This window comes from Contarinia nasturtii, unplaced genomic scaffold, assembly GCF_009176525.2.
Source record: "Contarinia nasturtii isolate CC-2019 unplaced genomic scaffold, AAFC_CNas_1.1 Cnas_scaffold_78, whole genome shotgun sequence".
NCBI lineage: Eukaryota > Metazoa > Arthropoda > Insecta > Diptera > Cecidomyiidae > Contarinia > Contarinia nasturtii.
Window position 1 is genome coordinate 2,577,260 of NW_022197436.1, and position 27,959 is coordinate 2,605,218.

General features: G+C 32.7%; 4 protein-coding genes across 18 annotated transcripts; 3 read left to right on the forward strand and 1 right to left on the reverse strand.

Moving 5' to 3' along the window:
- Window positions 1–18: 18 nt before the first annotated feature.
- On the forward strand, window positions 19–1,772 carry LOC116352226 (syntaxin-17). Its single transcript, XM_031784647.1, has 2 exons — window positions 19–698; window positions 787–1,772. Exons 1-2 carry the CDS (start codon window positions 389–391, stop codon window positions 1,341–1,343), a joined length of 867 nt encoding a protein of 288 aa, XP_031640507.1. The 5' UTR covers window positions 19–388; the 3' UTR covers window positions 1,344–1,772.
- A 216-nt stretch (window positions 1,773–1,988) lies between these two features.
- LOC116341588 (protein LLP homolog) lies at window positions 1,989–2,745 on the reverse strand. The gene is made up of 2 exons (XM_031768784.1): window positions 2,412–2,745; window positions 1,989–2,338 (listed from the first exon to the last, which is right to left on the reverse strand). The coding sequence occupies exons 1-2, from the start codon at window positions 2,595–2,597 to the stop codon at window positions 2,084–2,086; spliced, it is 441 nt and encodes a 146-aa protein (XP_031624644.1). The 5' UTR covers window positions 2,598–2,745; the 3' UTR covers window positions 1,989–2,083.
- A 519-nt stretch (window positions 2,746–3,264) lies between these two features.
- Window positions 3,265–14,184, forward strand: LOC116340949 (PAN2-PAN3 deadenylation complex subunit PAN3). Of its 12 annotated transcripts, none has more exons than XM_031767852.1 (15): window positions 3,273–4,119; window positions 8,754–8,848; window positions 9,264–9,359; window positions 9,854–10,007; window positions 10,074–10,171; window positions 10,251–10,539; window positions 10,597–10,740; window positions 10,816–10,932; window positions 11,000–11,120; window positions 11,189–11,311; window positions 11,407–11,536; window positions 11,608–11,744; window positions 11,821–12,015; window positions 12,087–12,249; window positions 12,324–14,184. In XM_031767852.1, exons 1-15 carry the CDS (start codon window positions 3,885–3,887, stop codon window positions 12,438–12,440), a joined length of 2,214 nt encoding a protein of 737 aa, XP_031623712.1. In that variant the 5' UTR covers window positions 3,273–3,884; the 3' UTR covers window positions 12,441–14,184. The 12 variants fall into 12 exon arrangements, with proteins under 12 accessions (XP_031623623.1, XP_031623876.1, XP_031623793.1 ...); XM_031768178.1 differs by adding an exon at window positions 7,830–7,921 and having other exon boundaries at window positions 4,097–4,119; window positions 10,251–10,740; XM_031767763.1 differs by having other exon boundaries at window positions 3,265–4,119; window positions 10,251–10,740.
- Window positions 14,185–19,983: 5,799 nt separating this feature from the next.
- LOC116352126 (mucin-7-like) lies at window positions 19,984–24,057 on the forward strand. Of its 4 annotated transcripts, none has more exons than XM_031784461.1 (4): window positions 19,984–20,086; window positions 20,719–21,378; window positions 21,934–22,266; window positions 22,331–24,022. In XM_031784461.1, the coding sequence occupies exons 2-4, from the start codon at window positions 20,808–20,810 to the stop codon at window positions 22,765–22,767; spliced, it is 1,341 nt and encodes a 446-aa protein (XP_031640321.1). In that variant the 5' UTR covers window positions 19,984–20,086; window positions 20,719–20,807; the 3' UTR covers window positions 22,768–24,022. The 4 variants fall into 4 exon arrangements, with proteins under 4 accessions (XP_031640321.1, XP_031640311.1, XP_031640331.1 ...); XM_031784451.1 differs by having other exon boundaries at window positions 20,045–20,166; XM_031784471.1 differs by having other exon boundaries at window positions 20,051–20,227; window positions 22,334–24,057.
- The last annotated feature ends 3,902 nt before the right edge of the window (window positions 24,058–27,959 follow it).

The window sequence follows — 27,959 nt, forward strand, 5'->3', positions numbered from 1 at the left end:
AGTCAATGATGATCAATATTTTCAAAGTTAAACGTCATTAACACTGCATACGAATTCTGCGTATTCGAAATTCAGATAAATTTTAATATAAACCATCTAAATTGTTATATGCGAAAAAAAGTTTTTTGCTTTTGACTGCTGAGTCAATAGAAATGAACGCAATTTTCAATTTAAATGGTGAATATTTTAAATGATTTTCAAGTGATACAATCAGGAAGTGAACATAAGAAAGAAAATAATGAACAAATGACATTGTTTGCATTCTACTAGAAGTGATTAGAAGTTTAGAACAAAAAAAAAACAAAGATTCATTAATGTTCAGAGTTGATTGTGTAGCTGTTCACTTATAAATTTCTTCGAAGTAAAAAGAAAAGAAAAGAAAGTCACAATGGATTCCTACATATCAATTAAGCAAGCTGAAATTTCAATTAAAAAATTCAATGACGTTGGCCTTCCGCATCATTTGGGCTTGTTGAAAAATCACAAGTCAAATATTGAAAAAAGTTTGGGGCTCGGCGATTGGGACAAAGTGAAAAAGGAAGAAATCAATGCAACACGTGTTATAAAACAATTGAAAAATCTAATGCTCGAAATGGACATACTACGCGGGAGTGTTCGAGAAATAGACCTGGATAAATTCGATGAACTGACAATGCCCGGACGACAAAAAGCCAAAGACGCCATTCAAGAATATCTTGGTTCGTATATCAATTAGTTCAAGGTCATATTGTTTCAATGACAATTATAATCGTCTTCTTCTTCTTCTTCTTCTTTTGTTCAACATAGATTTACAATTAAAAAAGTCGATACCAAAACCAATTGGTCAAAATACCAATTACAATTATTCGGATGACAACAATGACAACAATCGTGAATTGGAGCTTGAACATTTACCACAAATTCAAACCGAATTTCAATTGAATGAACATCAATTACGTTCGCGTGAAGCATGTCTAACCGAATTTGAGAATTTACAACGGGAAATTGAGGATATTCAAGAATTATTTGTTAAATTGAATGGTAGTGTGGTCGAACAAAAAGCAGATGTTCAAATTGTTGAAGATAATGTTGTCGAAGCACAAGTGCATGTTGAAGAGGCGGAAAAATCACTGCGACAAGCGTTAACATACAAAAAAGCAATGTATCCATTGTGCGGTGCAATTCTTGGCTTTTGTGTGGCCGGTCCAGTTGGTATGGTTGCGTTTGGTTTGAAAGCTGGAGGTTTGGCGGCCGTTGGTTGTGGTGTTTTGGGTGCAACTGGTGGCACCGTACTCAAAAATAAACAAGAACCGGAACTTAATTTAAACATTGAACCAACCGAACATGAAACCACAATCGATTGATATCCGTTGAGATGCACAATCAATTAAATATTGTCTCCTAATCAAATTAGACTTATTTCGAAGAAATCTATCGTTCCCGACCAAAACATTCATTTTTGTACAAAGCCACTATACTATCATCATTTACCAAACACAATGCTGGCAACCTAAGCATAACTCAACGCAATCAATCGCAATTTTTTTTTTTTTTTTTTAAATAAATACATAGAAATAGTAGAAGCACATAAGCTTAATTATTAAATCAGAATTATTTTTGTGATTTTTTTCTATGGCTTTGAAAATATCAATGTTAATTGGTTGAGTTATCTTTGTGACGAAAGAAAAATGGCAACAAAAACAAATGAATTAAATAAAAAAAATGATATAATGTGATTATTGAATAGAAATCGTTGATAATCAACGATTTAAGTTGGCTTCTAGAGATATTTTATACAAAAATTAAAAATAAACGTCGAAATGTTATTAAATGTTTGTCAAATGGTCTCTCATTTGTCATGGTGTTTTTTTTGGGCCAGTGAAAAATACATTGTGCTAAGACATTAGATTTTCCTATGTAGTTGTTCGCACAGAGTCGAAGAGCAGCTCAGTATTCACTGTTTTTTTTTGCGCATATTTGTTAAATAATCGAAAATAAAAACAAACAAGTTTTTCTGTCGCCTTAATTCAAATATATTTTCTTCATCTTCTTAAAATACGGCCGAATAAATGATGGTAAATTGAAAAATAAAATGACATCAAATCTAAACGGGAACGAATTTATTCAACCAAGCTTGATTGAATTGCTTTTTCTGGGCATGCACTTTTTTGCGCATTTTTCGTTCTGTATTTCGTGGCTTCTTCCATACGGGCAGCGAACCAAATTGATCACGCATCGTTTTTGTGTTATATCGATGTATTACTCCGGTTTTTTCATTTGTCACTTCAACAATTTCACCTTCAGCCCTCTCTTCTGCAAGCTCTTCGAGAATTTCTTTTTCTTCCTTCGCTTGTTTCTCCTACACAAATACAGTCATTTATTAGCCACTATTTTATTCCACATACCATATCACGTAAATGCGATTCGCTTACCTTTTTCAATTGTTCGGGTGTTTTGTATTCAATGACTTCTTCCATTTTCTGAATTAATTCGTTTCCATGTTCATCGATCAGGCCAAGTGTTTTCTTTAACCTCAAAAGTTCCTTCTTCGAATTTCGCTCTTTTTTAATGCGATCCATTTGCGCCTTTCGTTTACGTGAACGATTTGTTCGGCCCATTTTAAAATGTTCTATGAAAATTTACTCAAAATGACAGAAATTCTTCACTATTTCCAATGGAAATTGAATGAAATGTGTAATTGCGTGGTACAGAGGTTTTCAAAATAACAACAGTCCACAAGCAAAACACATGTGAGAAAGGAATAATGTATATCTTTGACACATGCATGGAACGTTTATCGACAATACAGTCGATGTGTAACCAGTGGCATGAAGTTGACCGACCATTTGCAATCGGTGCACACCATTAATAATCGGACAACCCCAAATGGGACATTTCTGTAATTGTTTTATTTCTCTCTCTTTTCCTCTTCATTCTAATAGAGTATATAATTCATTTTAAAAAACGATTCAAAAACCGAAACAATTGAAAAAATGAAAGCCCACGAAAAAGAAATGAATAAATAAAAAAATGGAATAAAAACCCGCGTCAAATCAATCAGAGCCGTCAAATTGATGGCTTTCTAACTGTCGTCATTCCAAATGCCAAGCCACTCAACATTTCGATAAGCAAACAAACCGTAGGTGAAACTAGTGCAGTGCGATTGAGTGAGCGGGATATAGTAAGTAAAGCAAAAAAAAAAAAAATAATGAATACAAACATATGAAAGAGAAAAAAATTTCCCAGGCTCAAACAGAAGCGTATCACACAGCGTATTTGGTGTTGTTTATGTGAATGGTTTTCAAATCTGTCAAACACAAACACATAGTACAAAATAAAAACGCAAGTTTTCAAAATGGCTTCGACAGCTGTTTTTAATACAACTTTTTTTGTTTTATTTTGCTACTCGATCCGATAAGAACAATTACAAGTCGAAAATTTTGAGTGAGACTCATTTCTTTTAAATGAAAAACAATTGTTAAATACCAATAAAATAATTATAGAAATCGAACTGTTGTGTTGCTTGTGATTTTACAAAGTGTAGCTCTCATCTCATCAGTGATGTTAAATTAAATGCAAGAGATAGAGAATACTCTGTGTGTGTGTTTCATTTCATTTGATCTAAGCTTTCTAAGCCATATCCAAAAAATTGTGAAGATTGTGTACTTACCACCCGGGGGAGAAAAGAGAAGAGAAAAGAGAATAATGCAAACTTTTGTTGTGATGATATATATGATAGCATCCGAACAGCAGACAAAAATAAATTAAATAAATAAAGAAAATAAAAAATAAGAGAGAGAAGAGAAGCCATGCGAATTTATTACAGATGAAATTCAAATCAAACGATATGATGATGATGCTCACTCCGTGACAAAACACTTTTTTCTTTCTTTTCGTTTTTTTAAATGATACAATCGTGCATGCGTGTGAATGTGAACAATTGTTGCAAACATATATATTTGAATATTAGACGAGCGATATGGATATTGAAAGCGCACAAATTCAGAAAACAAATACAAATCCGGGTAATAAAATTAAAATCAATCGCACGAATCGAAGTAATTAGCCGACCAACAAAATTTGCAGTTTATTCTAAAAGAAACCACACACACCAAATCAATCAACCAAACAACAAAACAGGTGAAATTTTGCTCAAACATAAGAAAAATCATTAAGTTAATTCGAGAGTCGTTTGACATCGTCGAATCATTTTTTTGTGACAATTTGAAGGTGACGAGTGGTTGTATCATTTACTACATGTGTATTACATTTGTTCTTGGCATTATTAATAGCAGCCAATTTTCAAAATAAAAAAAGAGGAAGCAATAGTAAGACCCCGCATAACTCTCGGTACGAATGTATGTTCTTTTGTAAACAACAACAAACAACCAGAAGATAATAATACGTTAAGAAAGGTGACAAGACGTGACTACTTGTAGCTTTGTTTTGTGGCCTCCCCCCAAAATTGAACAGTGAATTGGAAAGTTTAATAAAAAATTTCGAAAAGAATATATCAACCTGACTGAAGCTGAAGGAAAATCAGTGCACCCAGCTTGAAATTATTTACCATCTAGCTTTGGTAAATACACATTTTAAATGAGAAGGACTCTGAGAAGAAAAAGAAAGAAAGAAGAAGTAGAGAGTGTGTATATGTGTGCGAGTGTTTGAAAAAAATAGAGTGAGAGAGTGAGAGAGAGAGAGAGCGCAAAAGACGGGGGTACGGTGGTGTAATACAAATTCATGCTGATCATTCAAAGCCTGAATTCATAAATGGGGGAGAGAAAATTGCCAATTGGGACACAATGTTTTTCGATAAAAAATTTCAACAAACAGGTAAATATTATGAATGATAATCAACTGGTGATGTGAGTGAATGAATGAGTGATTTGAATGGATACGTGCGTCCGGACACAGAGAGACAAAGAGTGCGCTTGGCTATTTTTGATACAACACAAAATGATATGAAAATTCTTACATCATTCTATTTGATTAACACAATTTTTATATTTTACACACATAAATAGATAAAAAATGAAACGTTAACAAAACGCAACTCACACAACGTTGTTGTTATTATTTAGCGCCAAACAATCTGTCGTTCATACATTAATACAGTCACACACACACACGTATTTACAAATACATTTTCTCTTCGAATCGGAAGCAATTTGTGTGACCTTGTTGTTTCGATGGAAAATCGAGTTGAATACGTATAAAGTTAAAAAAAGCTCACACTCTCATTCCCTATCTCACTCTATCCCACTTTGTTTTTTAAAGCCAAATGGTTGTTTTCTACCTTTGATTGCGTTTTTAGAAAGAAAATACAACAACAACAAATACAAATACAATTATCATGGGCATGCATTTCATTTGATAATGCACACAGTCAATTGGTGGATGTGAGAAAGAAACAAAAACAATGGCACATCGAAATAGCAGCCAAACGTTGAATAAAGTTTAAGGGCAAATGGTTCATAAACGCGCGTTTACATATGACGTTTATTTGCGACGCACTAATGACTCGATGTATAACACAGCGCATAGCATACATCGAAATCGAATACTATTCAGCGGCATGAATGTAGTTTTTTTTTCTACGTAGTACAGTAAACGAACTGAGATCATTTTAAAATCGTGCACATGCCAAACACACACTATGTGGCCAAATTGTCTTCGTTTCGAAAAATGACCGAAATCAAATACAGTGAAAATAAATTGAAAAAAAAAAGTGTTACAAACGTTCTCATATGATTTTCAATACAAACAAACAAATTTACACCATATTCAGTACGAATAGTGAAAATAAATGATAAAAGTAAGTGCGTACGGTCGCCTGATTACTTTGCACCAATTCTCTTTGAATTGGGGCGCACAAATGAATAAAAAAAAACCATGACATCCAAAAATGCATCTATGAAATGAAATATCGTATTTTGCACCATTCACACAACAGCGTTTGGCATTCGTCTACTTGGCACACACGCACTCATGTATGAATGAGTTCCTTTTATGCATCATTAACATGCGGCGCATCTCTTGAATGCAACTATGCATTCGAGAGTCATGATCGTGCGGATAATATGCAAGTGAACCGAACTACGGGGCAGCAAAAACAAACGAACGAACACAAATAGAACGCACATGCTCAACATTTTGAGATTTGATGCCGGATTCACATTGTGTTGTGTGTGCGGTTTGTTGTTGTTATATTACAGCCATGCTTCTGTCAATGCAAGTGTTTTTCAAACCGAATATCGATGCATTCAAAACAAAATTTATTCATAGTCAATTGTTTTAAAAGTTTTTTTCTTTTCTTCTTCTGAATGTGGTTGAGCATGTTTATTTCTTTACATGTGATATGCAAGAGCAAATAAAATCATATCACGCGGTTAATATAATATTATATCACTTCGGTACAAGTTCGGTGATGCAATGAACAAAATTAAATCAAAGCAACCATTTTTTTCGTGCTATAATCGGAATTTTTTATCAATGACGCCACACCGTTCATTGTAAAATCAACATGATCGGTAATTGCAAAATGCTCATTAAAATGCCGAATGGATCAATGTTTACAAAATTATTTAAAACGGCAAAGAAATTAAATATTGCGAAAAAAAATGCCGAAATTGACCCATCCGATGTGCAATAAGTAAATGTAAAAATGATTGTGATCTGTTTATTTTACAAACTGGAATGAAAAAAAAATGATTTTCAAGTGACCTTTTGAGAGAATTCCATTTCATTTTCATTTGAAAAGAATAAAAATTGAAAAAAAAAAGCAGTGACGCATAAATGAATAAAACGAGCGGTATTTTCGTAAAACTAAACTAGATAATAAGAGATATTCCGATATTATGCAAAGTTTTCATTCTATTTTTGTTTAGCATGTTTTTATTTAAACGTTTCAATCGTGTGAGAATGCCTTTTTCATTCATTCCATACGCTCCATTCGTTTTATCCGATCGAATTCGCATTTATTACGATTTAATTCGACGATCCGTTGACGATAATACGACGTATTTGTTCTCTTCTGCAGATGTTCCAACGTACATTTCACGCAAACATAAAATTTCAAAAAAACGCGCGATCGAACAATTCAAAAACTCAAGGATAATATATTTATTTGCACAGTTATCTGCTGAAGTGGCTGTTGTTGTTTTCAATGAAACGGCGGAGCCGTACGAAAAGCAGCCGAAATTATTGTGAGGAAGAAATTTGCAGTTTAAAATTCCAATTTAAATTAAGCGCATTAGTGTTCGCTCGAAAGAGAGAGAGAGAAAGAGACAGAGAGAGAGCGAGAGCGCGAGAGAGAAAGAGAGAGTGTTTGAGAGAGAAAGTGGTAGATAGAAAAAAAAATATTTTCGCTTCTTCAAACTTAAATTATTCAATAGATTTGAGTGTATTTGTTGTTGTTTTGATTGTGGTCGGCGTCGGTATTTAAAATGTATTTTAGTTTTTTCTTATGTATTTCGATGTGAAATTGATGCCACTTTTTAATTTTGTGTGACCAAGAAATTAGCGTACAACATTTACATATTATAAAACGGTGAAAATACAATAAAAATTGACACGCGTTAAAAAAACGCACGCACACACACAATAAAGTGAAATACAAACACAAAAAGAGATTTGTTTTTGCCAATTGTCTTGAATGACATATTGCCATGAATGTGTCATTCATTTTCAAAAAAAGAAAACAATTATACGCACACATATGTTTTTGATACCAACCAAAACAAAACCCAAATAACGTTTTATTGAAAAAATGATACGAATACGTCAAATAACTAAAAACCAACAACAAATAGTAATAATAACAGTAACATTCCGAATATTTCGTTGTCTAGGTATCAAGAAAAGTCAGAGTGTTAACAAATTAAGTAGCAGCAGTTATCCGCAGACGAATAGAGCCGCACCACAAATAGACACACAAAAATGGGTAAATGATCGAATTGAAATGAAGCAAATTATAACAGAAAAAAAAAATCCACAGTACTTATATATAGATCGTGAGCATTGATTTCAATGTTTATCGAAGCGTATTGAATTTTGAATGTTGTGTTTGCCGTCTCATGAAATGGCCCTCGTTGTTAAATATCTAAATATATCTATATAGAAAGATAAACTGGAAACTGGCTACTGGGTAATGGTAACGGTGCAATGCGTTTTTCGAAAGCCATTTGACAACGAAACATTAGAACCGAAGATAACTCGTAACAAACGATGTGATGAAAATAAATTTGTTACTGAGCTGGTAAAATAAAACGTCAATCTGTTTGCAAAACATGTTTGATGCAAATTTAACACACTCACAACGAAAAAAAAATTGATAATCGTTTTACTTTACACGCATTATGCGACAAATGCTTTTCGCGTGAAATTGCGCGCGCGAGCCAACACTTCAACATTTTACCACTGCAACGTCGCAGTCGTTCTGACCCATTTTGTGTGTGTGTCACTTATGAGGTCAAGACCACTTAGAAATTCATGCTATTATTACAAATATAAAACAAAAGAGATATTCATCGGAACAATGAAGAGAGAAGAAAAAAACGCCGAACGCCGGAGAGAGTGACGAAAATTTTAATCGCTTTTCAAATGGAAATGTTCCATTAATAATCCTGTATGTTAGTAGTTATTATAAATTCATGAATCGCAATGCATGATTTCACTTTCTTTCATGAAACACCTTTGTTTGACGATGATTTTCTCATTTCTACCTGCACATTTTTCTTCTTCTAGTGGTTAACGTTGTTTTCTTTTCTTTTTAGAATCATCCATGAAAATGGATCCGATCTTTTATCCACCAAGCAATGGAATTTCGACAGCAACACTACCATCTGAGAGTAAACTAGCTACATATATGGTATGGCATTACAAGAATAATCATTTTATGAATAATATTTAACAAATGCTAACGATACATTACACATTACATGCATCTACTAACTTGTACAAATTGTTTTTTCAACGATATAAAAAAAAGCATTGAAAAAATCTTTTGTTGTACATTTGGCACGATTTCATTTCCAAAAAAAACAACAACCATAATTGTTATAAATTGATTAATTGCTTTTTTTTATTATTGTATTATATTGGATTGCTGAATCATTAGATCTTATCATATTTTTTTTTTTCGTTCACAATTTCCATACCTTAATATACATATATATAATGATTTTATTTCGGTTTCTTGGTGTTTTTTTATTTGGGTGACTTGGGACACACCGTTTTTTTTTACTTCGTATTCTTTTTACAACCACACACTCATTTTCATATAGAATCGTCAAAACACTGTTTCGACACCTACGTATGGTATTTCGGCAGTTTTGAACAAAATGACCATAGATTCGCCCATATCACTGAAAAATGTTCAGGTATGATCGATTGTTCGATACAATTTTTTTTTGGAGCAATTTTAAATGAAACAAACAAATAAGAAAATTGAGAGAAAACAAAACCACATGCATATTGACCTCATACATACACACTCACATACACACTTCCACGTAACATTAACTTGTTTCTCATATTCAATACATTTGTTTTTGTTGTCATTTCGATTAAAAACGATTTGTATCGAATGTGTTATGTTTATAAATCATTAAACTATTTGTGCTTAAAATCATGTCATAAAATTTGATTGAAATAACCAACCTTATCACCAAATCACCAAATTTTTGAAAAAAAAAAAAGAAAATGTTTTATCTCGGTTTATGGATTTTGTTTATTGGAATTCCTGGATAAAAAATACATTTTCTATTCTCATTTCAAACTAATCGGCTACTACTTATAAACAAAAAAATATAAAGAGCAAAAACTGTGTGACGGTTAATTAATTTAAATAAGCATTGTTTTTTTTTCGTGTTAGGTAACACCACAATCACCTGAATTCATTCCATCGAAAGTAAATTCATCACCAAATTTTTACTCCCCGTACGCATCTGTGATGAATGCAAATAATATAACTCCGGTAAAATCCAGTACGGGCGCATCAAGTGCATATGCAATAGCACCAAGTAAAGGTAAACACATTTTAACGAATCGATTTATCGATGATTGCTCATATAATTTTTTTTTTTCATTTTCAGCTAGTAGAAATTTGATGCGCGTTGAATCTCCTCATAGTGTTGAATCGCCGAAATTAACGCCTTCACCTCCATCGAATGTGCCGCAGAATATACATCAGGTATTATTTTTTTCATTCAATTTTCAATTTTTGAATTTATCATCATTTTCATTTTTTTTTTTTTTTTTTTTCATTTCAGGAGAATGTCGGCGGAACCACATATTTTTATCCAACGGGCAATCACTCAGCAAATCAAACGAGTAGTTCAATTGTTACCGATTCATCATTGTCATTATCGCATCATAGTAGTTCACAGAATATCAGTTACTCACAAGCGGTGCACGTATATCCGGGGCCATCATCAAATGTGGTTAACATGCAACCAAGAACACAGCTCTCTTCTGCCATTTTTATACCAGATGATATGCGAAATGACATATTAGCTCGTAACGAGATCGCAAATCTGGTTGATACAATTCCAAATCCAGGTAACATAATCAATTTGTGCACAATTTTCGTATTTATATTCAAATCAATTGTTTCAGATATTCCGAACGAAATTGATAATTATCATTCGTTATTTTTGTTGGAGACATTGGCTATTCATCAAAAACTTCCACTTCCATCATCGACGTACAAAGCAACACATGTATCAACTGGAATCAGATATTGCCTCCGAAGATTACACGGTAAATATATAACATGTGACTATAAACCGTGATATAAATGACGTGATAAATCTTCATATCTTTCATTTGGAATAGGTTTCCGCTTACAATCGACAAAATGTATGGGCATTGTGGATTTATGGAAAAAATTCCAACATTCAAATGTTGTACAACTACGAGAAGTGTTCACCACAAAAAGTTTCGGCGATCAATGTAAGCAGTAAATTCCGTTTTTATGACTATTTAAATTAATGAAACATTCTTTTTTCTATTCTTACAGCTTTGGTTTTAGTGTACGACTATCATCCGGGATCTCAAACTTTATTAGCTAAATACTTTACACCGACTTCAGATTCTAATAATTACCAAGATCCATTCCAAGGAGAAGCTAGACCGTTTAGGTAAATCAATTTTACGAGTGCTCCATCAGTGAATGAATGTTAAGGATTTGTTATTTCGTTTCTTTCAGCCATAAAAGTAATATGCAGCGAACTCCAAATGGACCATATTTACCTGAAACTGAAATTTGGGCAATAATCATGCAATTGACAGCTGGTTTGCGTGCAATACATCAAGCGGGTTTTGCTTGCAGGTGAGCAATATGTTTTATGTTCGATTTAAATTCCCATCAAGACAAGAATTTCACATATATTCATGTTGAATGTGTTGCTTTTCTCAAATCTGCAGGACCATTGACCCAACCAAAATAATTGTGACAGGCAAACGTGTTCGATTTAGTTTTGTTGGCATTTCCGATATTATTTATTTTGATCCAAATCAAACAAATCCAGCCGCCGCAATTGCAAACTATCAACAGGTACGATTCAGTGATGCATTCATTTTTAACCAAAAAATCATTTGTGATCTTATAAATCAATAAAATTTCAGGAAGACTTAACGTCATTAGGAAAATTAGTTTTAGCCTTGGCATGTCGATGCTTACACTCAGTTCAAGAAGATCGAATCCAGTCCAGTGTATCACTTGTATCGAGGAATTATTCATCCGATTTAAGAAACTTAGTTCTGTGAGTATATTAAACTCCAAATCCTGATTCTGAAATGTCTAAAATATTGTTTTTGTTTTATCTTACAAAATGTTAGGTACCTGCTAACAACCACGACAAATCGGCGTTCAGTAACGGATTTAATGCCTATGATTGGGGCTCGGTTTTATACTCAATTAGACGCTTTACAGTGCCAATGTGACCGGCAAGAAGATGAATTGGCCAAGGAAATGGAAAATGGACGCTTGTACAGACTGCTCGTTAAATTGGGTTGCATCAATGAACGGCCAGAGTAAGATTTTTTTCAAATTGGAAGCAAAATATGCGAGCGTTGAATGAAATTTGCATGAAACAAATAAATAGGTTGAATATGGACGTAACATGGTCGGAGACAGGCGATCGATACATGCTTAAATTGTTCAGGGACTTTTTATTTCATGCGGTTAATGAAGATGGAACTCCATGGTTGGATCATGCTCACATCATTCAGTGTTTGAACAAATTGGATGCTGGCACATTAGAAAAGGTAACACACTCATTCAATTGTTTTTTTTTTTTTTTGTTCACCGAATGAATCAAAATTGAATCCTTTCATCATAGGTTCAACTTGTGTCGAGGGATGAGCAATCGATTTTAATTGTAACATATGCCGAATTGAAGCATTGCCTAGAACAGGCATTCTCCGAATTAACAACAAATGCAGTTGCATTACCATAATGCAAATAATCACAAAACATTCAAAACAAAACGAAAAAAATGTTGCATCTTATAACCATTTTTACAATTTAAACTGTAAAAAGAGAATGAAAGCGAAAAACAAAGAAAGCAAAAAAAGATTGTATTTACATAATAGTTTTTTTTTTCATACTCTTTTTTCATATACAACGGGTGAAATGGTCAAATGAATCAAATTTTTTGCATGAAAAATTTCTGACAACCTTTTTCTCACATCTCTTCATTCGATTTGTTGTGATAGAAAAGCATTGACAGCTGAATATAGAACTTAGAATGAAACAAACTGAAAACAATCCTATAAAACAGAATCCATATTTTTTGAAATGAAACGAGAAGAAGAAGAAAAACGCAGTGCGCACAAGAGCCGAAAAGAGTAGGCAAATTGTTTATAATTTTGAATGAATGATGGAAGGCAAATGGCCGACCACAAAACGTGAGAACAGAGAGATAGAGAGAGCAAACTGGAACCAGATGACAGCTTCTTCCTTTTTTTGGGTTATTCAAATCATCCAAAGAAATAATGAAAGAATAGACATTTATCGTCTTTATTTTTCTAGAGCAGTTTTTGTAATTTATATAAAAACTGAAGAGAAAGATAAAAAAAATGAACAATTTACAACACAAACACCGATATAAATTGCAGTCAAAATTACAATATTGAATTCAAAGCATATACCGAAATAGTGAATCCATGCAAAAAAAAGACTGCATTTGGTCTTGGTTTGTAAACCAGGAGGGCAAACGCTTAAGAATTTATATGGAAATATCCATTTTAACGAAACTCGTTCTCGATATTGCGAAGAAACATTCATTGAAGAAAAAACAAATTCCATTAACTATTGATTTTAATCGATGAATTTTTTGTGATTTTATTAATTTTTTTTCGTTCAAGTAAAAAAAATGTTATGTACAGAAATGATAGGCGCGCGATATTTTTCTTTGTTTAAAATAATTACACGTAGCAAAGCCAATAATTTTCGATTAATTTTAACGATAGATTCTCCAAGTCGTTTATTAGTTTAAAAAATGCAATTCGTATTTACGAATTGTATTAGTTAATTTGTCAAAAAATTCAAATGACGGTCTAGAACTGGCACATTGTTACAATGTAAATGCAATTTTTTTTTATACTATGGACAAGCACAAACTGAAGAGGAAAAAAAATACGAATAATTTTTTTTAAAAAAATGGATAATACAAAATGCAATACAAGAATTTTCTCTTAATTATTTTCTTCTTCTTATTTGCTTTTTCTTAATAAAAAGTAACATAGTGAATAACAAATCGATTCCGGTAAAATCAGTATTTAATTTTTTTTTAAATGTAGTTTGTCATATCGTTTGGCATTTAATAATTTAAAAAAAGAGAAAAAAAAATGAAAATAATTGTGAAAACGGGCAAATCATTCAATTTTAAAATGAAAGGAGTACAAACATGGTTTATTCAAAACAGTTAATTTAAAAAACCAAAACACTCTGTCTATTGAATATATCGAGAAGAGAGTATGTTATTCAGCGCTTATAGCTGAGTAATGTCTGAATAAAAACATACTCTCCTCTCGATATTTTCAATAGATGTAATAAACGCTATTTTATTAATATATAATTTACAAGATCCGGGGGGAATGTGAGAGGACACAGAAGAGAACACATTTTCAGCATGTGTAATCGCGCCACACCAAATTTAACACGCGACAGAATGGCAGCTGAAATTGAAAAAAAAAAAACATTGGTGTTCGCCCACAAAGAAAATACATTTTTCCATTTCTAGTAGCGAAGTAAAGCATTTTTTGTACTTTAAAAAAATAGCCAAAAAAAAGTTATGTTCTCTGATCGACTAGAATTTTAATTTTTGTAAATATTTTTGTTTGATATTTGTCAGTATGTTATAAAATGGTGTGAAATTCTCTCTTTCTTTTATTTTGTTTTATGAAATTATTTTCTATTAAATTTGATTCTTGAAAAAGAAGGTGATGTCGGTGAATTATGTAAAGTAAAACAAATTTAAACCGAGCCAAAATTTGTGTTAACATTACACATTTACAAAGTTTTCGATAGATATTTTCACTTTATTTTTATGAAATAAGCGTAATAAACATTTTATTTGAACACAATGAACATAACGATTGAAAGATTGACGAAATGTACCAAAATCACTGTTTTATGGGAGGGATGAGGTGGAGAGAGACAGAGAGAAACAAAACATAAATGGTTTTCACTGAAACAGAAGTTATCATATCCTTTTTTTCTGAATTCATGTCAATTACCGGATTTAAGTGTTATGTTTATGACAGAATGAAAGAAAAAAATAACAAGTTTCAAATCAACCAGTTAATTTCAATTGAATTCCAATTTTATGGCAATAGATAACACCAGCTCAACATTTTTGATCATATTTTTCTTTAAAAACCGAAGATGAAAAACATAACAAACACTAAAAATTCGATCGAGAAACGGCGTACACATTTTCCATCTCCGTAAGAAATAGCACTGCAACAAAACAGTGCCCTAAAAAAACGCAAATTATTTTACCTATTGAAACACAAAAAGAGATGCAAAAGTGAACGTATTTACATGAATGAAATTTACTTTTAAGATTTTAAAAAGAAAACTGAAAATTTAAAAGAAAAAAAAAATGAGAAAAAACGAAAAACAGAAAAACAATAAAAAAGTTGAAATTTTTTTTAAAATGAATTAAAAACCGTTGCGTTTTATTTTTAACCGTTCGTAAAGCTTCTTTTAAAAACATAAGATTCAAAATCTCTGACATTTGAATTGTATCGAATTCATATTCGTAAACCGCTTCAGTGGTGAATTCACATCGATAAAGAATTGTTGTTCCATTTGGTTTATCGTCGCTTTTTAATTGTTGTATTGTAATACATTAAAATGTATCTCTGTTGATTTTAATTTCAATTTAATCGAAGATTGAAAATCGTTTACTATTTACATAACAAAATGCAAAACAATAATAAGTGTGCAAACAAATTATCATTCGTTCAAATCATAACAACAAGGTGGATTAATATTGGGATCAAATTATTCATTGGTACACCGAGAAAAAAATTTTGGTAAATGTAAAGGGTAATTTGTAAGTTTAATATTACTTTACCAAATTACCGTACGAATTCTACCATTTTGTCATATTTTCAAAACAAACGACACGAACAAATTAAATTTACCCCAGCATAATATTACATTTACCAATTGCCGCGTAGCAGTCAAATCATACCTAACGTCGACATATTTTATTGAATTAATGATTAATCACTATATTTTGATATACTTTTGATATATTGGGACTAAAACTTAATAACGGGAATTTGACGCTAGTTGTCACCACTTGTAATTGTGTCGTAGTATATGAATGCAATATATGTCATTTGAAAGTGTCATTCAACAACTGTCAAAGCAGTAAAAACAAATATTTTATCTTGGGCAGACGTTTTTTCTTTTCAACTATGGAAAATTTTAAAAACTGGAGGAAAAAACAGCATTTGCGGGAAGTTTTACTCAGCTATTTTTTCGCAAAGAAAACTGCTGCTGAAAGTCATCGTTTGCTAGTGAAAACCTATGGCAAAAATGCTCTATCGAAAACACGGTGTTACGAATGGTTTCAACGCTTCGAAAGTAATGATTTTGATATCAGTGACAAAGAACGCCCAGGTCAGCCGAAAAAGTTTGAAGATGAAGAATTGGAGACATTACTCGATGAAGATCCATATCAAACGCAAGAAGAAATTGCAGAATCATTGGGAGTGACTCATCAAGCCATTTCAAAACGTTTGAAATCATTGGGATTCATCCAAAAGCAAGGAATTTGGGTGCGACACGAATTGAAGCCGAGAGACGTTGATAAATAAATATAAATATCCATTTTGCTAATTTTAATGAAAGTAAATCATAAAATAAAAAAGTCTGAACATTAAAAAAAATTAGAACTTTAATATTGTTTCATTTTCTTCTCATTCAAATATTAAATAGATACACATACAAATAAATTTGTGTTCAAAGTTCACTTGATGTTGGCCAAAATCAAAGTATATAACCATCAAATGATGGACAAAATTTGATTCCAAAAAGAGACATATGTTCGGAAAAAATGAATAAAATACTTCTGTATGACACTTATTGTGATATAAAAAAAAAAGAAGAAAAGAGTATGTACAATTGAGTATAAAAGTCTCCATCTTATGTAAATCCTATACAAATTATGAGACACTTTTAAGATTTTTTCAGCTTAAAGTCTCTTTTATTACCAGCCGTACAATTGTACAGGTAGAGCAAGATAAAATCGACGTCTAATTTCTGATTGTGGAGTAGTGTAAGACAATTGAAGTAATTTAAGTTTGTTTTAAACACTTTCACACGACATATGCTTTATCGTGTCGTTTGACACACTCCCAATAATGATCTTTTTTAATGAAAAAAAAACCTTAAATGTAGTGTAAAAAATATGCTCAAAAAGATCAATAGGTTTCAGTATTATATATAAGGTGAAATATCGTCTATCGCTGGTTTATTGGCTCCAATCTACCTTCACTTTCCAAATACTTTCCAGAGTATCATTTATCCCTTGCTGCTTATCGACTGAAAATTCGGCAGTTAAAATTTGATTGCAGCAACCTTAGTGGTGTGAAAATGACGAAAAAAAGAGTTTTAGATGCTGACATAAAATTCACTTAACCGTTTCCACTTATATATAAAACAGCGAGGCGCTTTTACATTCTTCATAACCAAACTAAAGCTCAAACCATGGCGCTTTTTATGAAAGTTTCGATAAAAAAAATATCAAGCACAATAAATGCAATAATGTTTATATGTAGATTTGTGCAAATATTTGAATTATGTGAAATGCAATGTGAAAACCAATTTTCGAAATACACATTCGATTGAAAATGGTTTAAAAAAAATGGCAGTGAAACTTTTGAAATAATTGAATCAAATCCGATCAATTTGAATGAAGTTGGACAAATCCATTTAATCATAAACCGAGTGTTACACATACACAAATCTGGGCACAAAGCCTTGATAAATGCAAGTCCATTAATTACCATGTTATCAAGCTATTATGTGCCAAAGATTTAAATTGAGTTCAAATCAATTATTCGTATTTGATTGAAATCACACTTGAAACTTATCTACATCTACAAGATCCTGAGTTCGGTTTTGATTGTGTTGAGAGAGTATATATCTCTCACTCCTCTACCACCGAACTGTTGCAATGCCATCGAACTTTGCTAAGCTGCTGCATCAGCAATTGGATTCCAATTTAGTCAAGAGCCGTTTTTCGATGCATAAAATCAATCTATGTGAAAATTCGTAATGAATGGCCCACCATTCAATCCAGCATTTCGGAAAACTGCATCCTTTTTTGTGTGCATAACATTCAGTGAACTAAGTTTTTTCCGGTTTTTTTTTTACTTGATTAGAGTTATGTTCTCTTGTGAGAGTGATTAGTTTTATTATTATTATTTTTTTACTTTTCTATGAAATTCGTAATAAGTTGATTTATATAGGAAGAGAGATTTTTGCCTCTCTTTTGATTTATGAAATAGTGTAGAATTTATCGGTGCAAAAAAAAAAACAAATTTATATCATATATACCTAGATATAATGGGAAAGCATACGTGAATATAAATTAATTTCACACAATTGTATCGAGAGATTTCATCGGCATTGGCCTTTTATGTGATTTGATGACTAAACGCATGAACAATGCGCCACTTTATGCGTGCACAAAAATTTTAATTGATTGTTCGTAATGAGATAATTTCACTGTTAATTAATTTAAAGGTAAACAGAATAAAAGGGTAACCAATTATAACACTCATTTTACAGAAATATTTCCAGGTGAGAGAAAGTTGGTGTTATGTTGCCATCTTCTTCTCTTAAATGCATTTCAATTCGATTGTTGACGATGGAAGTTCAAACAATACTCATAAATAATCGATATGAACTGAACATGATTGATTTATAAATTCAATTTATAGACTCGGACTCGCCGAAACGAAATAATAACGAAAAACCAACTTCAAAAATAAACTTGATAGCACATGATTTTTCAACGTTTCTTACCACCGGACCCCTTGAGGCTACAGCTTTGATGTTTAATAACGCAATAGAAATTAAAAAGTCGAGCAATGAGTCAATGCATTGGACGTCATTACCGCCAACACGTAAACCAATTGTGAATTGTGATCAAAATAATTAATGAATAAAATATCGACGAAGTGTATAGTCATCCATCTCTCTATGGTGTCGGTGTGAGTGTGAGTGTTTGTTTACATATTTGAAAAGCTAAACAGTAGTTTTCGTATTAACATTTCATTAGATTAATTCATTTACGATTGTTTTGATCAATACAGATGTCGTTAGTCAAACGAACACTATGTATCGTTTATAATGAATGAATCATGCCATTTCTCAAACATTACACAACTTTGCATAATCTATCGTCAAGTTCAACGAAAACAATTCAAGTACCCATATACTAACGGCAACTATTTACATCAATTCATGACAGTCGCCTGTCGGCAAACCCGAAAGAAAAAAAAAACTTAAAATAAAGATATAAAACTAAATTCTTCCGATAGTGTGGAATTTTACGAGGCCAGAAAAAAATTTCTCTATCGAGAAATTATTTGCAATATAACATGCTACAAAACCCATATTTATCGGTGAAAAAAAATCACAATAAAAATGAAATGAAATTTTATCATTGCTATAATTTGGAGTCAACCGTCTTGAAAATATCGATTAAATATGTAAATGAACATATTTTAGAAATTTTCTGCGAAATTTAATGCTAATGACGATTTTAGATTAAATTCTGATAACACAAAACTGCGTCAATTTAAATTTATGGACTTTTCGGCGAATTCACCATCATTTGAATGAGAAAAACGGTGATCAAAATAAATGAACCGCTAAGAAATATATACAAATATTTCGATAGAAACTATACCAATTTTTGTCCAGCGGTGGATGGACATGCCACATATACACTATTCGCAAACGACACAAAACCGATATAGACACACGACGACGGCGACATTTGAGATGGAAAATACAAGCATTTCCATTGGTTAAAAGAGTGCAACGTATTATTCATTATTTTTTACATTAACATTTTGTGTGTATAATATTCAAATACACACTTATGAATCATATCGGTGTATTGTGAACGGATATATCTTTAAAACCAATACGAAAGAAAATGTGTTAAGTTTTTTTTTGCCAAAAAAATCCTATACCATGTTGTTGTTTTTTTGGTACAACAGCAATTCAATTGTTCATGTACGCATTGTATGCTTGTTTCCTCCATTCATCTTATTCGCATGCATCGGTATGTGTGTGTTTGTGTGTATAGAGAGCTACAGCAACTGTGCAACTGGCTTGGCTACAGCTGCCTTACACAAACACAACAAGAGAAAGAGAAAAAAAAATGCGCGGCAAATGAATATTCGAACAACGAATATGAACAACACGAAACATTAACGAATACTAGATATAGTTATGGTTGTAAAGGCATTCTCACACATCATAATAAAAATTCGTTAGTCAACTAAGAGTTTTAGGTATCTCACAGTCAGTCTCAATTTCAGTTCGATCGAGTGAAGATTCATCGTACGTACTTGAATGACGAATATTTATATATCGTATTTCGTTAAATTATTTCACTTTGTGTCTGTTTACTGTCTGTTATTGTAAGCGATTTTATTTTTTTTTTACGTTATTCGAATAGTGAGTGAATAGAAATACATAAAGGTAGTGTCTGTTGAATAAAAATTACATTTTGCATTTATATCACTTCGTTTAAACTGAATTGGCATGAAAATTAACGACCTTTTTCGGCATTGAGCTGTATAACACCTTGTCGTTTGCGTTTTCTCAATAATTTTTTTCAATTCTCTGTTTCTCTCTCTCTTCGAAACTGTGCTCATCGACATTGTGGGTCTCAATATAATCGCAAAACATAATAATTTTTATTGTGTAAAATTTCATATTCATGAACTTTCTGTGCGATGATTGTGTGCCATTTAAAATATTTTATTAGTTATGTTGTGTGTTTGTTGTTTTTGTTGAAGCCGATCAAATCGTTGGTTGTGAAAGTTGTTATGTGCACCTCATTCGCATTTTTTTTCCTATTTACCACACAATAAGTCGTATTAAGCATATCTATCGTTGTATTTTGTTTTCATACATATAATATTTTCAAACTGACTACTATTTCTCTGTTTCTTTCATCTTATATCCAGATTTTTATCAGCTGCGACTGTGAGTGACAAGAACCAGCGTCTAAGACGTATATAAAATACTCGTTGAGATAAAACGCGCGTGTGACAAAATGAGTGTTCAAAAATCAACGATTGTCTGGTCATTTGTGCTAATCATATTAACAAGTAGCAGTATTGAAGCAGCAAAGGCGACACGTCGTGATGGAACTAAATCAAAATCTCCAAATGCCGATCATTATGCATTAAGCTATGGCGGTTCGCATGGACATCGAAATACTCCACATCAAGCCGTAACACATAAGCCTGTACAACATCAACCAGTGCAACAACAACATCAAGCACATCAACAGCATTCACCAAGCGCTCCGGCCATACCAAACAATAACAATAAGCCAATCGGTTGGAATGTACCTCAACACAATACCGCTGAACAATCGAAAACCGTATCAAATACACATTCAGCATTACCATATCCAAATAATCCACCAGCGTATACTCCACATGCTGCCCATCCACCAGCCGGACCACCACCACCGTACTCACAAAATCCAAATACAGGTTTTCAATCGAATGTGCCAGCCGGACCGCCACCACCATACTCGCAAAATCCAAACACCGGATTCCATTCAGTTGGTCCAGTAGGTCAACCACCAGCTTATCAACCAAATGCCGCATATCCAAGTAAGTAGTATTCATATTCAGCTTTCATAAAGCGTATGAATTGTGTATATCGAAACATGTTGGCCGAAATTATTTTAAAAATTAACGAACAAGCAGACTAGAAATTTAAATTAGGACGAAATAGTGTCATTGTAACTATTAATTCAAACAGCAGTTCAAACCCACCGTCGCCACCGTCACATCAAATTGTATATATTCAATCAATTTGGTGACATATTTCGTACAAACGACCAAAACTTTGATTTTCATGATTTTTTTATAAATGGAAAACTGTGTGTGTGTGTGTGATGATGGTGGTCATGTCGTTTGAATCCAAACACAAGATATCCAATTATGTCTAATCGGACTAAGTTTTATAAATAAAGCAATTGTGCCTGTGTTGATATATGTCAACAACATTATTGATTGGCCGCCGTTCATTCAAAACGACAATCTATTTTGCTTTTTGAAACTATCGATTTTGAATTTATAGTATTTATTTGAAACTGAACTGGCCCAATTTCATACAATTTAACACAATATATTTACAATTTGATATTTCTCTGTCTTTGATAGTGCATAATACAGCTGGTGCAAATTATCCACAACAACAATATAATCCAGGCCAAGGTGGTTATCCAGGTGCACCAATTCCGAATAATCAGCCAGCTCCTGTTATTAATAATTTCTATGGACAACCTCAAACCGGCGTTGGTGGCGGTGGTGGCTCTGGCGGTAGTTTCTTGCAAACATTGGGCGGTGCGGCGGCAGGTTCCTTGGCTGGATCTCTTGCCGGAAATGCATTGTACGGAGCATTAAAACCGGATAGTGAACATAAAACAGTTATCATTCATGAGAATGCCGCATCATCAAATGTACCAGCCTCAGCACCAGCTCCAGCAGCTCCAGGTAAATCACATAATTTTTTTTTTTTTCAATTTTTGAATTTGGTTCGTTTTTGTCTCATTTGTAGCAGTTGGTGAAACTACAACAGCCGCTGTACCTGTACCTGTATCTGGAAATCAACCAACTGTTCAACAGCCCGCCGATCCACAAACAACAATGCAACAACCACCACAAACTGAAGTACGATCGGCAGTGAGTAGCGACACCACCATGCCATTGGCAACAAATGTACCGCTAGCACCCCAACCAGAAACAACGAATCAAGCTAGTGTACCATTAGCCCCATTACCAGAAAGTACGAATGTTGCACCAACAACAACCGTTGCAGAAACAAGCATAGTGCCCAATCAAACTGTATCTTCATCACCGGCCAATGTTCCATTGGCACCATTCCCACCAGCCACTGATCCATCGGCGCATGCCCAAAAAGGAAGTGCCACAACATTTGCTATATTTAATATTTCGGTGTATACAATAATTTCGTTAATTGTTTACATGTTCTAAATGCAAGTGAGTGAGAGAAAAAAACACATCACGATCAACAACAAGAAAAAAAATCGAAATCGAAACTAATTTTGCAGCATATCATCGTCATTATCACAAATAAGGGAGTTTTTATTTATATTCTCTCGATTCTACAATTTAAACGTATACTTTTTTCATTCTAAAACATTGATTGCCATGTTTACGTTTATTAAATTGTTTTTAACACTAAGAAATCAGAATTAATAATTCAAGGCCAAATCAATGCGATTTGCTGGAGACATTTAATTAACGCCTTTTTTTGAATTGTCATGTGTTTTATCTCATTTCAATTTAACACCGTCTTTTTTTCGCCTGATTTTTTATAAATCTCGATGTGAATGCTAATTTATCGTTTTTATAATGTCATATTTAATAATGTTTTCAAAGGAAACTTTTCGGAGAATCGTAAAGGCAGAAATTGTTTCGAAGGCACATTTCTAATTCATTTTGATTGAGAAAACACAAATAACATCAACCATCCAAAATAACAATCAAATGGTTTAAATAAAAAAAGGACCGCAGAGGCGGTGCCGTATAATTGAATTCAGTCAAATTTTAACTTATTGACAAAAAAAAAAAAACATTCGAGATGAATCGTATCTGTTGATCATGACTAACTATGCTGAGAATCGACTGAAGCATATGACATCATTCGGCAACGAAAAAAGATAAATACGTGTTTTTTTTCTCTATTATTTTCTTTCATCTCTTCACCGAAAATTATAGTTGCGAATTAAACGAAACGGTTGTGAAACATGAATTAGGTAGTGTTAATTGATAAACAAAAAAAAATTTATTATATATTTTAACGCAAGTAATATGTATGATGTATATGTAGATGTTTTTAGTTCAATCCTCTTTTACGTGTCCCCGTAGAACAAAAGAGAATGCTATTTATTGCGCCGTAATTTTGCCGTTTACTTGATTCAATTGACGTATGTATACAATGTTTTTGTTTGTTGCCTTTCGTTTTCTCTAGTTCAATCAATATATTGTGATATAGCCGATCTGTTGAGATTGGATTTCACAGAACGGTCACCAGCCACCTGATGATATATATCAATACACACATCATTTCAAACTATATTTATGTTTATCCCAATGTTTTATCACACTTATTATTCATCTACAAAACAATGAAAACAATGCATATTCTTTGTAGAGAATAAAAAATGTTTGATAAAGATTTGAGATTAAATTTCCACTACAACTCAATAGCACGAGTAAATTAATATGAATAAAAAGAACATAAATACATTTGGAAACCAACTACTTTAATGCCTTTTTATTGAAATACATTCAATTTCAGGTCGTTTTTTTGTTTCAGAAGGCGACGAGATTAACACAAAGTTTCTTAGCAAATTGGTGTGTCGAAGGAGACCATCAACAAATGTAACGCATAATTGTAACATGTGGTTTTTTCGTATTTCTCTGAATAATTGTCCAACCAGCATCATCGTTAAAATGTTCTACATCCATTGTGCTTGTCAGTTTATTGCAATTTGTATGCTTTTTTGGTCATTGAATTTGAAAGAGACGAAAAAAACACACACACACACCAAGTTTCGATATGGTTCGCTGAGGTGTTAAGTTTGTGTTTGGCTTTCAATTTGTCAACGAATTGTTCATGCCATTATATCGCCCTTGGCCGTATGCTATACGGAGCAAACCAAAAGAATTCAAGGCTCTGCTACTGATCTTCTTTTATTTTCAATAGTTCGTGCGAAACGTTTAAGTTTATGTTTAACTTCCGTCTTCACATGCGAAAGAGAGAGAGGGGGGGGGGTGAGAGGAAGTGAAGATGATAGAGAAAGACAGAGACCGATGTCATGCAAATTGAAAATAACAGCACAAGCACTTTGTTGTCGCACGACATGACATCGTTTGCGATATTTACGTGCAAACACTTTGATCACATTCTTGAAAGTTTGCTCTGATGCGCAAACACCAATTCATACGATATGTGAATCGAATATTCTGGAGATATACTTTTTTCTTTAATATGATACAATTTAACATCTGCTCGCTTCTGCTTGAACCGTACGACAGTCGACAGATACAAGTGCATGCGATTTGGACGATGTGTGAATCCATTTGGATGGCAATTTTCTAATTTAATCTGGTTCGAAAATGATCTAAATATATGCTAATCGAAGTTTGAACGAAAAAAAAAAACATGTACGTTGAGAATATTTAAAGCAACTCGTTAACATTTAAAATCGTATAAACGTGCGTTGGTTGATCTATTCATTCTACTTGAACGTTAGCAACAAATTAAACAATAGAATATTAAAATTGAAACTGAATTCAGTATTCGTTTGATGAATCAACCCTTTTTATCTGTATTTCCATTGCCATTGAAGCAATATTGCTGAAATTAAGCTCAAACGAAGCATGACACAGAATTTATGAATAAACACATTGATCATATCTGCAACACCATATCGTCAAATGTTTTGTTCTGTTGTTCATTTCGTGAATGTCTCTGTCTCTCTGTGTGTGTTTGTTTTGACATAGAAATTAGTTATCGATTATAAGAAGAAGCTATTGTGAAAATGTTGTAAGATAAATTGATTGATTTTGAAATTATTTTAACCTCATTCAGATAAATCAAATGGGAATACAATGTATTATAACTTTTATTGCACACGATTTATATCTGTTATGAGTAAATATTTTGATATGTTGTTCTGGATTGAATCTCTTTCGTACACCTGCAAGTGAGCAATAAATAATTCGTTAATCGTCTACTTTTGTTCAGAATCTTTTCAAAATGTGTGTGTTTTTTATTATTAAGAACCGAATCTTAGCACATCTGTAAATTGGATAGAACAACTGATAGATAACAAATCGATACTTTTAAAACGATAAACCAAATGTGTAAATATAAAACTTTTGGACAAATATATATACATTTATTGATAATATTATTGACGAAATAGAGTGCACGATGTTGAAACGAGAGTTTCAAAACCCCACTGGTATCGTTTTTAAAACTTGAACTCTGTACAAGCGAAACCAATCGATTCTTTATAAAATATGTGCACTGTACGAAAAAAAAAGAACGACGCATTTCAACGGACAGGACAGAAATATTATATTCCGAAATGTGATCAATAAATGCATTCTTTTTTTTTTATTGACTTCGTCCCTGCGCGCACGTATGTTGGCATAAATCACACATGCACAATTGTTTTTGCATGACGGACAGCGGGCATACAAAGATGCAGATAACATCAACAGCACTTGTAACCGTATGCATGCGAATCGAATAGGAAGACAGAGAAAAAAACAGCGCATATTTCGACCTTTTTGTCATACTTTAATTGTATGCAATACAAACACACATTCATTTACTATTGTGGAATTATATATTGCTGAGTACACCTGAGCGTGTTTGATGTTCAAGTGGTATTCAAACAGCAAATTAAAACGGAAATATGATGGAATTCGATGCATATATAAACCCATGCAACGTCATTGTTCCTCAATTAGTTCAATTTGTATGCAATTCAAATATTCAAACAAGATGAAATTCCATCTCATTGAGAGAAAGACAAAAGAAAAAGAAGAAGAAGAACGATATAGAAAGAGGCGGTGGAAAAAAACTATAGAGCTGTGATGAAATAAACAAAATATGAATAGACATGTAATTCGAACGTCGACAAACAACACATAACTGTTGTAATAAATAGAAGTGCAAACGAAATAATCGTCATGTGTGATGTAAAATGACGGGAAAGATACAGAGAGAGAGAGAGAGATTTTGATCCGAGTGTGAGTCGTATGGCATTGATAGTGACAACACAGAAATTGCATCTCTTTAGAAAATGCAAAATAAATACCAGATCAGTTATTTGATCTTCGTATAGTCAATTGATAAATACATATGTGTGTATAGCTTGCCACATCACCATCGGCGAATGAAACAAAATCTCTATGGATATTCACGAAAAAAACAACCGAAGATAATATTTAAATTTATCAAATGTCAAGCGGCATGGGAAAAGAGTTACGCCACATCATTGCACCAATTTTGATATAATCATTTGTTGGAACCAAATCCCAATGGATTCGCGTGGAATATAAAATTGCTAGCTCATTTTATATTAATTGTTGCCAACAAACTAATTATTTATGCGCGCGCGCAAAAAAAAAATTGATGCAAAAACATTAACTGAATCATTTTTACTTTGGCATGAATGGCGTTGTAATTGCCTATCGGTAGGCGATTTTTTATTTTTTGCACAAATTGATACTTTTTTCATGGGATGAGGGCAATGCCGATAAATGGTAGCGTATACCTTACGGAAGAGGTTAAAATACGGAACATTTTTCACATTTTGATATAATTAAATTAACAGAGAACGTCGAACAGTAACACACAAATTAACTTTGAAAATGCACGATTTTTTCTCGATTTGATTATCTTTATCTCAATATCGAAGAAAAAAAATAGAATAGAATGACATCACGAATGGCTTGAGTTAAACTGTTTTTATTTGAACATAAAGGCTTATATTTATGAGAAAAGCATTTTTGGATTACATTGCCAAGTGAAATTGCAAATTATTCGAATGATTTTTTTAGTTTATTTGAAAAACGGTAAAAGAACAAAGCTTAAGTAGAAATAATGAAAAATAACACATAGCATATTCATCCGGGAGCAGAAAAGCAAAGTTGCCAAACAATTTAAACAAGATTGTTAAAATCAAAACGACGTAGTACGTAATGTGTAAACACAGAAACGTTGCCCAATGCGCGTATAAGTGCAAACAAAACAACATTTAGTGCACGCTGATATTCCATTGCAAATGGTTCGATTGTTGTTGTTTTTTCCTGTGCACACAAAATGTAGTGAACTAAATTCGGTGAAAACAAAACCGAAACTAAGTGAAGCGTGAGTAAATTATATTGCCAAAAACAAAACTATTTCTCAATTTATACTATTCACACACACACACACATGTATAAAAAGCTCAATTCGTTGTGCCCTTTTTTTCTCTCTCGAATCTTCTCTTAATCGTAGCAAACAATTCGTAAAACCGGATTTTAAAACTGCATAAGACCAGAAATGAATTCCTGAATTGAAAGTTTTTCGCTGCAAAAAAGGTCCGTTGGTAATTCAATCAATCATCAGTTCGAGTGTGATGCACCCTTCATACGTTTTT

Excerpts from the sequence above, each read along its gene's own strand:
- LOC116352226 (XM_031784647.1), top strand. The coding sequence starts at position 389 with ATGGATTCCTACATATCAATTAAGCAAGCTGAAATTTCAATTAAAAAA. Across the intron at positions 699-786 it reads CGCCATTCAAGAATATCTTG|ATTTACAATTAAAAAAGTCG; the intron begins GTTCGTATATCA and ends TGTTCAACATAG.
- LOC116341588 (XM_031768784.1), bottom strand. The coding sequence starts at position 2,597 with ATGGGCCGAACAAATCGTTCACGTAAACGAAAGGCGCAAATGGATCGC. Across the intron at positions 2,339-2,411 it reads CACCCGAACAATTGAAAAAG|GAGAAACAAGCGAAGGAAGA; the intron begins GTAAGCGAATCG and ends GTATTTGTGTAG.
- LOC116340949 (XM_031767763.1), top strand. The coding sequence starts at position 3,885 with ATGATACAATCGTGCATGCGTGTGAATGTGAACAATTGTTGCAAACAT. Across the intron at positions 4,120-8,753 it reads TCAACCAAACAACAAAACAG|AATCATCCATGAAAATGGAT; the intron begins GTGAAATTTTGC and ends TTTTCTTTTTAG. Across the intron at positions 10,172-10,250 it reads TGCCGCAGAATATACATCAG|GAGAATGTCGGCGGAACCAC; the intron begins GTATTATTTTTT and ends TTTTCATTTCAG.
- LOC116352126 (XM_031784461.1), top strand. The coding sequence starts at position 20,808 with ATGAGTGTTCAAAAATCAACGATTGTCTGGTCATTTGTGCTAATCATA. Across the intron at positions 21,379-21,933 it reads ACCAAATGCCGCATATCCAA|TGCATAATACAGCTGGTGCA; the intron begins GTAAGTAGTATT and ends TGTCTTTGATAG. Across the intron at positions 22,267-22,330 it reads ACCAGCTCCAGCAGCTCCAG|CAGTTGGTGAAACTACAACA; the intron begins GTAAATCACATA and ends TCTCATTTGTAG.